This window comes from Parasteatoda tepidariorum, chromosome 4 (genome assembly GCF_982258835.1).
Source record: "Parasteatoda tepidariorum strain Cologne lab strain chromosome 4, Ptep-v5.0, whole genome shotgun sequence".
Classification (NCBI taxonomy): Eukaryota; Metazoa; Arthropoda; class Arachnida; order Araneae; family Theridiidae; genus Parasteatoda; species Parasteatoda tepidariorum.
The window spans coordinates 4,977,684-4,991,826 of NC_141758.1; the positions used below are offsets into that span (position 1 = coordinate 4,977,684).

General features: G+C 32.0%; 1 protein-coding gene across 1 annotated transcript in view; it reads left to right on the forward strand.

Annotated features, from left to right (window-relative positions):
* Positions 1–6,876, forward strand: part of LOC147810230 (uncharacterized) — a 135,936-nt gene extending 129,060 nt beyond the window's left edge. Inside the window, exons 3-4 of the mRNA XM_087160439.1 lie at positions 5,429–5,519; positions 6,819–6,876. Coding sequence (XP_087016565.1) covers positions 5,429–5,519; positions 6,819–6,876 — 149 coding nt within the window. The remainder of the gene's footprint in view (positions 1–5,428; positions 5,520–6,818) is intronic.
* Positions 6,877–14,143: the final 7,267 nt, after the last annotated feature.

The window sequence follows — 14,143 nt, forward strand, 5'->3', positions numbered from 1 at the left end:
ATTTCTAAATAATTCGTGGGTTTATGTAATTCACCACTTCATTATAGTTATGTCATGCTAAACCTTTCAAAAAGCAAGCATATTTAGTCAGATATTTGCAAAATTTAGTTTGTAGTTATTTACCGTTTTTTAAATTATTTTGGTGCGTCCGGAGCAGTTGGCATCTATGGGTATGTTAAAAGCAACAATATGCAACAATTATTTTTGATTATTTTTATTTAATGTAACGGTAACTTAAAATATTTCAAATCCCATTAAAATGTCGTAAATAACATTTGTGACCAGTTTTTTTTCTTCTTTTTTTTCCAAATTTAAAATCGATTTATCTCTACAACGTACAGTTATTATGCAGTGCAATAAGAAAAATTCATAAAAATTTTTAAAATTCACTTGAGTGGACAATAAATGTCCCCACTATTATTTGGCAGGAAGAAGATAATAATACGTTTTAGTTTATGATGTGATAAGGTAAGGTCGTACGTTTTCTTGCCTTAATTGTTATTTTCAATACAGCAGACAATAGTATATGCATACCCTCCAACTTATGAGGAATTTGAAAATAATTCTTTCTAGTGGTAGCGAACCAAAGTAGAAAGTTTTGAAGCAAATGGATCTCTGATAAGACTTTTATCAGAACTTAAGAATCTAGCCATATGGCCTGCACTTTTATAAGTAATAGTGGACAAGTTACGCTAAAATTAATTTTTTTTTAAATATTAAGACATTAATTTTGCTACCGTCAGAAAAGAAGATTTCTGAAACTACGGAAATTCCGTAGCAGTTGGAGGGTATGTATATGTATCTTACACGTTTTTTTATATGCTTCAAGTATATAAAAAAAATTTCCTCTTGAATGACTTTTGTTCTAATAATCGGATTTTCTCCTACTAAGTGTTGATCTTAATGGTTTGAGAGGGTTACCTCAAATATGTTAATTATTTAGAGTCAACTATAAATTAAGTTACGAATTCAGACTCAAAAACGTATTTTCCATCAATAAGCATATAAAAGTTTTTGCATATTTGGTTTCCTGACTGAGATAGGGGGTAGGCAAAATTGGGGGTCGATAAAATTGGATATTTATTATTATTCCTTATTATTAACGTATAGTGCGCAAAAAACTGTCTTGACGGTGATTTCAATATAAATATGAATACTGAAGAAGGAGAGGTATTTTGTGACGTCTTGAAACACGTACATAGGCAGGATATGAAAATCAATCAGACGACAAACATCAATTGAGACAGTTTTTGCAACCCATGATTTGAAATGTTGTGGCGTTTAACGGAGTCAATCCGGAAACAAAACGGATTTGACAGCTGGGTAACCAGTCATCGTAATAAGGCGATCACAACTTTTTTGTTGATTTTTTTTAGCTGATTTCTGACCAAAACACAAAGATTGTTTTCTTCACGATCTCCTTTGAAAATAAAATTTGAATTTATTAATAAATTGTATGTGATTTTCAAAGATTTTAGAATTTGAACACATGAACTTTCCTCTGACATTATGTGTGTTTTTTACGTTGTTTTTACTTTATTTATATGAAGATTCTAAACTAGAATCAAATTTACATAACTTATTATAATTACGTACAAAATTTTAGGGCAAATCATTTTTGCAACTTTTATGGTATTTTCTAGGCAAGAAAGTTTAAGGAAACAAAAAAAAATTGACTGAAAAAGTCTACTTTGTTAAAAATTGGATTAACTGCAACTACTTTTTTTTAAATGTCAACACCCTTTCAGATAATCATTGCTGGTGTCACAAGCATTCGGTTCAAACAGTGGTTGAAAAAAACTGCATTATTTTTGTAGTTTACTACAATTACTACTACTTTTCTAAAAATGCAGTTAACTACAACCACTTTTTTTAAATGTCAACACCCTTTCAGATAATCATTGCTGGTGTCACAAGCATTCGGTTCAAACAGTGGTTGAAAAAAACTGCATTATTTTTGTAGTTTACTACAATTACTACTACTTTTCTAAAAATGCAGTTAACTACAACCACTTTTTTTAAATGTCAACACCCTTTCAGATAATCATTGCTGGTGTCACAAGCATTCGGTTCAAACAGTGGTTGAAAAAAACTGCATTATTTTTGTAGTTTACTACAATTACTACTACTTTTCTAAAAATGCAGTTAACTACAACCACTTTTTTTAAATGTCAACACCCTTTCAGATAATCATTGCTGGTGTCACAAGCATTCGGTTCAAACAGTGGTTGAAAAAAACTGCATTATTTTTGTAGTTTACTACAATTACTACTACTTTTCTAAAAATGCAGTTAACTACAACCACTTTTTTTAAATGTCAACACCCTTTCAGATAATCATTGCTGGTGTCACAAGCATTCGGTTCAAACAGTGGTTGAAAAAAACTGCATTATTTTTGTAGTTTACTACAATTACTACTACTTTTCTAAAAATGCAGTTAACTACAACTACATTTTTTAAATGTAGTTGTAGTTAAGTACATTTTTACTACATTTACATACATTTTTAAACTACATTTTTTAAATGTAGTGACTGCAAACTTATTTGGAATTTAATAACTACTTCCCTATTTTAAGGAGACGAGCTTGAATGGAGAACTTAATTTGGACCAATATTCAAAATGGTAATGAATTAAAAATTGGCTTGCATTAAAAATGAAGGAATAATTAAGAAAAGAAATCAAAATTATTAAAGCAATTAAAAGCTACACTTCCAGTGGAAAAACGCGCAACGAAGCAGAAATTCCAAAAGGAAATTGAAACCAAAAAAGAATAAATAAAGAAAAACAATGAAAAATATGACAACCGAAGCTGACGTCATCAGGGGGTACCAGCCCCGGAAGTCATAAATGCAAAACCTTTTCTATCGAGAGAGCATGACAAATGTCTAAAATTGCTCTCTCTGTACCCACCCAAAAGGTTTTGCCAAAGTCCAGGTTGAGAAAATATAATACAAAACACATATACAAAAGTATGAAATCTAAACTAATACATAAGAATATAATGTTTAAAAACTTACTTGAAAACAAATCCCAAAATCAAATTACACAACTGACTACCAAGCATTAACTGAGTTGAAATAAATGAAAAGACAACGCCCCCTAATTTAATCCGCAGAAAGAATTTATTGGCCCCTTTACCACTACCTCCTTTATATCTATATTTTGAATTAAGAGATTCAGGAAAATTAAAAACTTTAAATTTGTCATAAATACTAAAAGCATCACTATTAATAGTTCCTTCACCATTTAATTTACTATTTAAACCATAAGGAAAAAGAGTTTTAAGACTGCTAATATAAATATTTTCTAAATCAAGCCTATTTTATTATCTAAATTTTCTATAAAATCGAAAATAGAAAGAGTAACATTGTCAAAATCATGAAATTGAAAATGTAAAATTTCATAATCTGTAGTACCATTACTATTATTGATAAAAAAAATTTATATAAAATCTGTGAGATATAATTCTCAATAAGCCTGCTTACCCCAATGCTCAACCAAAACAGTGTTAAAATTCCAGATGAAAGGGAAAGGGAAAGGGGTCGCTTCGCGGCCCAGGTGCCCAATAAAATCAAAACACTAGGAATTCTCAAAGAAATTCTAAACTAGTTTGTCCAATCTAACACAAATTGCATTAATTACGTTGAATTAAATAAATTATATTAAAACATTTACAAAAAATACATAAATGGCAATCAATTTGTGAATTGTCAGCTAAAGGACAAGTTTTACAATTTTTATTTTTTAAACTCTTTAAATTTTTTAATTTATTTAAACAGAAAATTTGACTTAGTATCTTTTTACCGAAATAATCCCCAAGACAAAATTAACATTAGTGCTCCTTGTATGGGAGCGCGACGAGCCATGCGCCATGAAATAATTATTGTACTTTCATTAAAATTAAATTCAACCTGAAAGGCAACCAATCAATCAGACAAAAATTTACTCCAAACCTAGACAAGGAGCAAAACCCCTATGAAGTTTAATGATTTAAAACTTTAAAAAAAAAAACATTTTAAAAATGCGAAAGTATCAAATACTTGCGATTTTTTAATTGTTTAACCCTTTCGCGCCGACTGTCACAAATACGTGACAGCAAAAAATCGTATCAATCAGGGTGAAAAGATAAAACTGGTAATCAAAGTATTTCTTTAGCAGTTTATTTGTGGGCGGAGTTATAATTTTTTGATTTATTTAATTCACCATTACTTTGTTCAAAATAAAACTATTTAGTTATACTTTGAATTAACATTGATTATATATATGATTAAACTAACAATAATTAAAATAAAAGCAAAGTAAGTCTGTCAAATTAGTAACGACTACATTTAAGTTACCGTTTTTTATTTAATTGCAACTTGATTCTGATTTTGTACGAATGCTTTTCTGAATCACCCGTCCCCAAGGGGTTAATGCTCTTTTACTTCCTCTGAGAAATTAAGTACATCAAAAATACGTTCCCTTTATTTGAAATAACATTAATGTTTCGCGACAGAAGTGATTAATTATCTATATTTCGTTTATGTATTAGTTATACGTGATTTTAAATTCATAATTTCTGTTAACACTCGTCTCGCAGTTGGACTGATCGTAGAGACACGGTTAACAGTGGAACACCGAATGCAAGCATCCCTGGCTGTCGTCAGAAAGCGGGTGGGTAACCACCTTAATCAGCCTGAGTAGGGACCGAGGGTGCACGGAATCTGTGATAATGTTATTTATCACAAGTTCATACTCTCCTTAATTTTTTTTTTTAATTTGCTTTACTTTTGCCTTTTAACTCCAATTTTTTTGTATATGGGTTTCTGCCCTTCACTTCATTTTTTTTTTTTGGTCGTATGCCTGTTTAGGCAGTCGGGGTGCGATTGTTCCTGTTTTTCAGTGGCGCCATCTATGGCCAGGAATTCGACTTCTGCCACGCCACAATCCGTTTATTGGGCGGGTCACATTCACACACAAAGGAGAAAGGACATAGAACACACAGAGAGGGAAAGAAACATTCATGCCTTGCCCGGGATTCGTACCCAGGACCGTTCTGATCCATGAACAGTTTCTTGCCCCCTACACAGGCCGGTTGGCCTTAACTTCATTAACTTTCAATTTTGAAACTCAAACCTATTGTCAATTTGTGTAATTTACGATGTATATGTCCAACTACTGCACAATTTATTATTAATTATTAACATTTACAGATTATTATTATGTTTTAATTACAAGCTTGATAATGTATATTTTCATTGGGCGATATGAATTTATTTTATAATTGCTTATTACTGCATTTTGCCCTTCCTTTTCAGTCATGCAGTCCCTTATTTTCTTTAGATATCTTCCCCCACTTTTATATTTTTATTTTTTGTAATCTAAAACCATTTCCAACATCCCTCTTCCTTCTTTTCCTGTCTTTCCTGTTTTCCTGTCTTTCTGCAGATGACACCTGCATCCGCTCTGGTCAGTTTGGTTTGCGTGAGAGTCAGTGTTTTATGTGTATTTCCCTTGTTCCCCAGCTATCTGCAGCTGCGTGAGTTCTCTTCACTTAAAAATATAAATTTTTTATCTCAGTCCCCTCAACCTATGCGAAATTTTTAATTTTTCTCATAGATCTTTTTAATGCCTCTGGGACGGAACTTTAGTCTCTTCCCTTCTGGACCTTATTCCCCTTTCACACTGGAGTGTCATGGTCACGTGTTGTTACTTTACTATCTCTAGCTAATTTCTTTCTACGGTCAATAATTTCTTACGGGGTTCGGTGTAAACTGTCCACTTTTTTTCCATTGGCAATTCTGGTAGCATTTTCTTCCTTTTTGTTCCTGATTGGTTATTTTACCGATGACCCTTGGATTCTTTTAAGGCACTTCAGTACTGAGGAAAACAACAACTTTTTTTTTACGAAATTATGATGTGTGTCTTTGGTGTTGAAATTTAATGAGTATATTTTCGTGTCCTGTGGAATTACTTATTTATTTATTTATTAAAAAGCATCAAAGAGTAACATTACATATTATCAGATTAAAATAAATATCAAATAACGTATTACTACGCAAAAGTTAAACGTTTAATGAGTAAAACTTAAATGTTTATAAATAAAGTTTCTACACACACACGCACACACAGATATATATATATATATATATATATATATATATATATATATATATATATATATATATATATATATATATATATATATATATATATATATATATATATATATATATATATATATATATATAGTGCAGCAAAAAGTGACTTATGGTTTACTATAATCCATAGTGCACAAGTTTAAAAAGATTATTATACAGAATAATATTGATTCATCTAATTACAAACTGACTCCTTTAAACTACATTTCGAAGATTTGTATTGTTTTATTCCGTAAAATTGTATGATGATTAAAATAATAAAGCAAAAATTAAAATACTTTCAATGAAACTTTTTAATCCAATTTTGCTTCTGAATACTGTAAGTATTAAATCTTTTTAAATATCAAATATATTATTTGGGGAAAAAGGCTAATATTTTCTAAGAGTTTTAAATAAGGAAGATTCCAATGTTCAACAGCCCACTGATATATTCTTCTTTAAATATATTTTAAGAGTTACTTACTATTCCTTTTGTGAATTCAGTATAATATTTTGATAAACTTCAGTTCAGAGCTTTTGATATAATAGATTTTTTTTCAGCTTTATTTTTCGTTTCGTTTATTATAAGTGCAGCAAAACATCTCGCCAAATTGGTGATTCTTTTTTATCTTTAAAGTTATCAAATATATATGCTGTATTATAGTTCTTCCCTTAATTTATTCTTTTTTAATTTTCAGATTTGCGAATGAACAGATTGCCTTATCAATTATCAACTATCAATTACCTATCAACTAGACAGTGTGAGATGAACTATCTCAAATTCTATTGCGAATCAGGACTTTCCTATGGGACTTTAATTAAATTCATCTCTCATGGCGTAACTCCCGATTGGTTTAATTATCCAGAAACTTACAAACAATCAGTAGTTAAAGAATCTATATCTATTTATTATCAAAATATAAATAAATTTACTTTACTATAGTATAAATATATAATTACATTTATATTATACACCATAGTATAAATATAATTTTATTTTAAATGTAACAAAATGGCCGTGATCGTATGTCAGTACATTGCGTTGCGTCATCACCTCCTACATCAGAAAGCCTCCACACGGTTGCTTATAAGTAGTCTGCGCAGATTATTTAAAAAACCCCACTCCCCCCCCCAAAAAAATAATAAAAATCTCTACCGATCAAAATCTGTAAATCTAACTATCAAAATCTTTAACTTAATGTAATCCGGTACTTGTTTTCTCGTCAAAAATAGAACAACATATTTTTTAATTATTGCTATATTAGGGAATAAACCAAAAACCCTCATGGATATAACTTCACCCTCAAATCCCCCACCCCCCACCTCACCCCCCCCCAAAAAAATCTACTGATCAAATCCTGTAAATCTAACCAACAAAACCTTTAACTTAATGTAAACCGGTACTAGTTTTCTCGCCAAAAATAGAACAACATATTTTTCAATTATTGCTATATTAGGGAATAAACCAAAAACCCTCATGGATATAACTTCACCCTCAAATCCCCCCCCCCAAAAAAAAAAATTCTACTGATCAAATTCTGTAAATCTAACCATCAAAATCTTTAACTTAATGTAAACCGGTACTAGTTTTCTCGCCAAAAATAGAACAACATATTTTGTAATTATTGCTATTTTAAGGAATAAACCAAAAACTCCCACGGATATAACTTCACCCTCACAAACCCCCCCCCACTTAACCCCCCACTCCCCCTCCCCCAAAAAAAATACTACTTATCAAAATATCTATCATAATGCAAATCGGCACTTGTCTTCTTGCCAAAAATAGATCAACTCACTTTTTTAATTTTGCCACTCTTAAGAATTAACCAAAAACCCCCACCGATATAACTTCACCCTCATTCCCCCCCCCCACTTAACCCCCCCCCACTCCCCCCCCCCCCCCCCAAAAAAAATAACCCAAACTAACACTTTTTCACACCCCCAAACCCAAAACACCTCCTGGTACTTCTTTTATCGCCATTAAATTACTTTCTTGTTTATATCAAAATAACCATCAAAAAACTCAATTCATTCTCCTTCAATATTCTACAACTTCTTTAAATAATTTCTTCTTTTCTAATACTGACGATGGTTACACTCAAATCAATGGGACGTCATATTGTGGTCACAACTAAATATTCAACCTTTAACAAACATCCTAATTTCCAATTCACTTCCAACAAACTCAACGTAATACACATGGTTTCTTTCACGGGACCCGGAGTGGACTCACCACAGCCTCTCTTTAGTAAATAAATTACTTAAACTTCTGGCACTTCTTTATTGCCATTGAACTCATCTTTCCTCAATCAACTAAATCATGGACAACACACCAGAATTCGATATAAACTCTACACCAGCAAAATCTACACGCTCACATACTACGTCACAAATGTCACAAAGAAAATCCCATCTCGATAAGGAGAGCACTCAACAATCGACATCTACTACAACGAAAAACGCATCAAAAATACCAAGTTTATCTAGACTAATTAACCAACTTCAAAACCATCAAACTGGAAACAATCCAACAGGAGCGATCATGAAACTTTTCCAACAACAATCTCAAAACCTCGACTCAACAGATGAATCACCACCTGAGCCAGAACAAGAGCATTGTTCCATACCTCCATCATCGAACCAAGCATTTATTGACAACATCATTTTATTGGAAACACTCATAGAACGGAAAACTCAAACCAAATATGACCCTCCATTTGAAACTCGTAATGAATGCAAAAACGCCTTGAACAACCTAAAGACATTGATGAATACTACATGCCCTCAGACAACACACGATCTTCCTAACATAGCATCGACAACGACTAACCTTATTCCTAGAGATAATGTTCCATCATCTAATGCCACGACAGATCCAAATCAAATATCGTCCTTATTAATCTCGATAGTGGAAAAATTATCAAATATAGACAAAAGGTTGCAGAAAATCGAACACGACAGTCATCAACATCCAAACGCAGAAATTTCAGATATAGTAACCATAATAGAAGACAAATTACAAACCATTGACAACAGACTAAAAACTTTGGAAACAATGAATATATCCACGAATAACAATCCGAAATCACCAACCCCACTAATCATTGAAGAGACACCAGAAAAAACCACAGACTCAATGCTAGAAGAACTACAGAAAAATCAACCTAAACTCAAAGTCAAGCGTGTATACAAAAACAAAAACTACCTTGAACTTAAATTCCATAACGTACAAAATAGAGAACAAGCTTACTCAAGCCTCCAGACCTCAGGTTTTCCAGTCAAAAGTAAAGAGCAAAGACAATACTCGTTGATTCTGTTGAATGCACCTCAATCTTTCACTAACGAAGAGATCCTATTGATAATCAAAGACTCAACAAACTTCGATGAAACTTCTGACAATCTAACATATGTAAAAGATATTCAGCACAGACAGAACGCAAACAAAAGACACATAGTTCTCAAAGCTAGCAGACAACTATCATTAAATCTGCTCAAACAACACACCATCTTCATTGGAATGTTCAAATGTATAATAAAAAAAAGGCTTATTCTCTTAAGATGTCGCAAATGTCAACGTTTAGAACATCATCAGGATGACTGCCCCAACGAAGAAATGTGCGAGAAATGTGGCTATGTGGGCCACTCTATCCAACAATGTCAAGAACATTTCGATTACTGCATCAATTGTCATGAAAGCAACGACAAGCACAACCTAAACATAGATTGCAACCACAAAGCTTCCAGTGCCACTTGCCCTACCTACCTCCAAAAACTACAACAACTTCGGAAAGAAAATTCTAGTCTCCCATCGACGACAATCCACAGATGTCGCAACTGCCAAAATTTTGGACATCATGAAAGCAACTGCAACGATACCAAATACTGTGAGAAATGCGGTCATGAAGGTCACTCTATACATCAATGCACGCGAGATACAGAATTCTGCATAAACTGCTTCTTCAGCAACAAAAATCATCACCAGAACTTCAACTGTAACCATAAAGCCTCCAGCTCAGCATGCCCCACTTACACCCACGAAGTTCAACAGCATCGGAAATACAAATCTAGTAATTATCTGTATTAGTTTGTCAACAACAAAAACTCTCTCTTTTTAGACTTTAAAGTTTAATTAACTGCAATCTCCTTAAAAATTCTTTTCTTTTACCTTTCTTGATATTTTAAGTCCATTTTCTAAGTTCATATTTATATTTAATTCTCTGGAAGAGATGAAATCCTTTCCTTCTAACATTCTTTTCTTTAAAAGTTCATATTTTCAGAAGTACAATCTTATCTCTTGTTCTTTCAAGCAAATTATGTTTTTAGCTTTACTTTCATTTTCTTTTTTCTTTATTATTCTAACTCTATTTTTTCCTTTTCCAATTTCTCCCTTGAGCCTTAATATTTTACATCTCCTTATAACTTCTCACATATTTTCATAACTCAAAATGCTATTCCCATTCTATTATACTTTTCTTTTCCCTCATCATAAGTCAATAATATTTTTTTCACTTTTTTTCAAAATATGTTTCAGTACTGTTTTCTTTTTTTTTTTTTTTTTTTATATATAATGTTTATATTATTTGTGAATTCCTTTTTAAATTTAATTAATGGATAATCCATACGTTAATGATATAAAACAATTCACAATCTCTACCGATCTTTATAAACTTAATATATTACAAATAAATCTTCAAAGGAGCAAAGCCGCCATTTTTTTATTGCAAAAAACTGTTGTTGATCATGACATTGACATAATCTGTTTTCAGGAAAAATACAAACCAAAAGGCTCCATAATTGGATATCCAAGTTCCTGGAAATTATTTTCATCAGTAAACGGAAAATCTGGTATTTTTATACCCAATAAATCAATAAGCCCTCTACAGATAGATTCTCTTCAGGATTCAGTTTCGATTTCAATAAACTCTTCAAATAATTCCCCCTTGATTCTAATCTCATTTTATAATTCTCCAACAGATACAGACTTGAATCTAATGAAAGATCTAATTTACTACAGTAATAAAAACTTCTACAATTATCCAACAATAATTTGTGGAGACTTCAATTCGCATCACAGTTTTTGGGGTTATTCCAACAACAACGCAAGAGGAGATGTATTATTAGATTTTATTATATCCAACAACTTGAAAATTTTAAATTCACAACCAGCATTACCGACTTTCGTAACAACTTTATGCTCATCTTTTCCAGATCTTACTCTTACTAATAACCTAGATATTTTAACTTTTTCTAATTGGAATGTACTAGATATAGAAAGTAATTCAGACCACAAATATATCTTATTACAAATTAATAACAAGTATACGTTCTCCTCTTTCACAAGGTTTAAAACTAAGTTTGGAAATCATAATAAATTTAAAAAACATTTCTTGAACTTCATTCCAGATCTAAACATTGAGCTAAACAACGTACAAAATCCTATGGATCTTAACATTTTCACAAATAATCTCATAAGTAAAATTTTCTTAAGCTGCAAAAACTCCTACAAACTTAAACTTTTCAATCGTCCTACAAACACTTCTTGGTGGACAGCACAGCTTTCAATCCACAAAAAAGAATTACAAGCAATTAAAAGACGTTTTCAGAGATCAAATATTGATGAAGAAATAAAAAAATACAAAACTATTTACAAGCAAAAAAGAGCACAATACAAGAAACTAATTATCAAAGCAAAGTACGACAGTTGGCAATATCTCTGTGAAAGTACTAAAAACCCCCATGGAGCTCATTATAAATCTTCCTTTAAAACTAACTCCTATCCGACCATCTTAACACAGATTTATGACACGAACTGTCCAATAGAAGAGGCCAAGAATGTTCTTCAAAATCTTTTTCCGGATGACAATGTCATCCAACAAAATAAATACAACTATCAAAATAAAAGTCCAGATCCTCCCTTCAACCACAACGAACTTCAACGTCTACTTAATACACTAAACAACAAAAACGCACCAGGCATAGATGGCATTGATTATATAATAGTAAAAAACTTATTCATATTTTTCGGTCCACTCATCCTAAATTTTTTCAACAAATGCCTCACCCTAGAAGTCTTCCCTGACCATTTCAAAAAAGGGCAAGTTATACTTTTTCTTAAAAAAGGCAAAAATCCCAATGTCTTGACCTCTTATCGTCCTATAACTTTACTCCCTTGCTTGGGCAAATTCTTAGAGAAATTAATCATTAAGAGACTAACTTTTCATTTAGAGAAACTCAACGCACTGTCTGATTTACAATACGGTTTTAGATTTGGTAAATCAGTCAATATTGCACTAGAAAATTTCAAAGATAACCTAACTCATCTAAAAAATAATCACAAACACGTCGCCGCAATCTCGCTCGACATCAAAGGGGCGTTTGACAATATCCAGTACGATCTAATTAATAGAGAATTATCAATGTACCAAATCCCATCCAATCTTTGTTTTATAATAGAGAGCATCAATATGAACAGGCAAGCCATCTTAGCAACAAATCAGGGATATGTAACAAAAACAATTAAAAAAGGCTGTCCCCAAGGGTCTTGCATAGGACCGACTGCGTGGAATTTAGTAATTAATAACCTTTTGAAAATTCAGTTTGAAGATTCCATAATACAAGCCTTTGCAGACGACTTGATAATTCTTTCATATGCCAACTCTAGGAGGCAATTAGAACAAGTATCGAATCTAACTCTAAATCGTATTCACAATTGGCTCACCAACAATTCTTTAACTCTTTCAATAGATAAAACAGCCTATATACATTTTTACAACACCAAAAGGGGAGCAATCTTCAAAATTAACAACGAAAAAATTAAGCAAACAAATCATTTTAGGTACCTTGGAGTTGTAATCGATAAGAAATTAAACTGGGGTCCTCATGTCAATATCCTCAAAGAAAAAGCAAACTCTCTTCTCAAATCTCTCTACAAAATCAATAATAAATCTTGGGGAATAAATCAAAAAGCAAGAAAGCTCATTTATAACACAGTAATAGTCCCTTCTCTGGCACACGGTTGCAATATTTGGGCAAAAAACATCTCACCTCGTATATCTAGAACATTAATTTCGATTCAACGCAAATTCCTTTTGAATATTACCAGAGCTTACCACTCTACCCCCACCGCAGCTCTTCATGTTTTAACAAATATTCTCCCTCTTCCAGACCAGATTATGCTCTTGTCATGCTCAACAACATTAACTCAAATAAAAAAAAATGCAATCTTCAATCATATAAGTTATAATCATCAGGACTATGAAAATAAATTAAAAAGGCCAATTTATCACCCATCTTATTATATTAAAAACAAAATCTCTTTAACTGAACAAGGTAACTACGATTTTAGAAAAGAAACTAACTACTTCACTGACGGTTCCAAAACTAAAACAGGCACTGCATTCGCATTTCTTAACAAAGCTCATTCAAAAATTTTCACCTTGGATATTAGCAATTCTATTTTCCAAGCCGAACAATTGGCAATATTAGAATGTGTAAAACACATCAAAAATAACTTAAACTTTAATAGACAAATAAAATACATAATCTGGTCAGATTCTAAAGCCTCAATAACATCAATTAAAGACGCAGGATCAACCAACCTCATAACCAAAGACATTCAACATGCACTAATGGACACCGCCATTCAAATCTCTTGGATTAAAGCGCATAACAATAGAGAAGGTAATGAGAGAGCGGATGAATTGGCCAAAAAAGCAACAGAAAACATTAAAAATTACTCCTTTCCTCTCCCTGTTTCACACCTAAAACAATCTCTTAAAAAATCTTTATCAAGTAATTGGCAAAATCAATGGAATAATTCCGATAGAGGACGACGTCTGTTTAGCATCATCAATAATGTCAACTTCTTCAAATCAATTCCAATTAAACAAGTCATCTGGTTCCTAACAGGTCACGGTCCCTTCCCTTCTTTTTTTCATTACCTGCAAATCTCGGATACAAACCTTTGTACCTGTGGTCATCCAGGTACACCAGAGCATTACTTATCAACTTGTCTTTACACAAT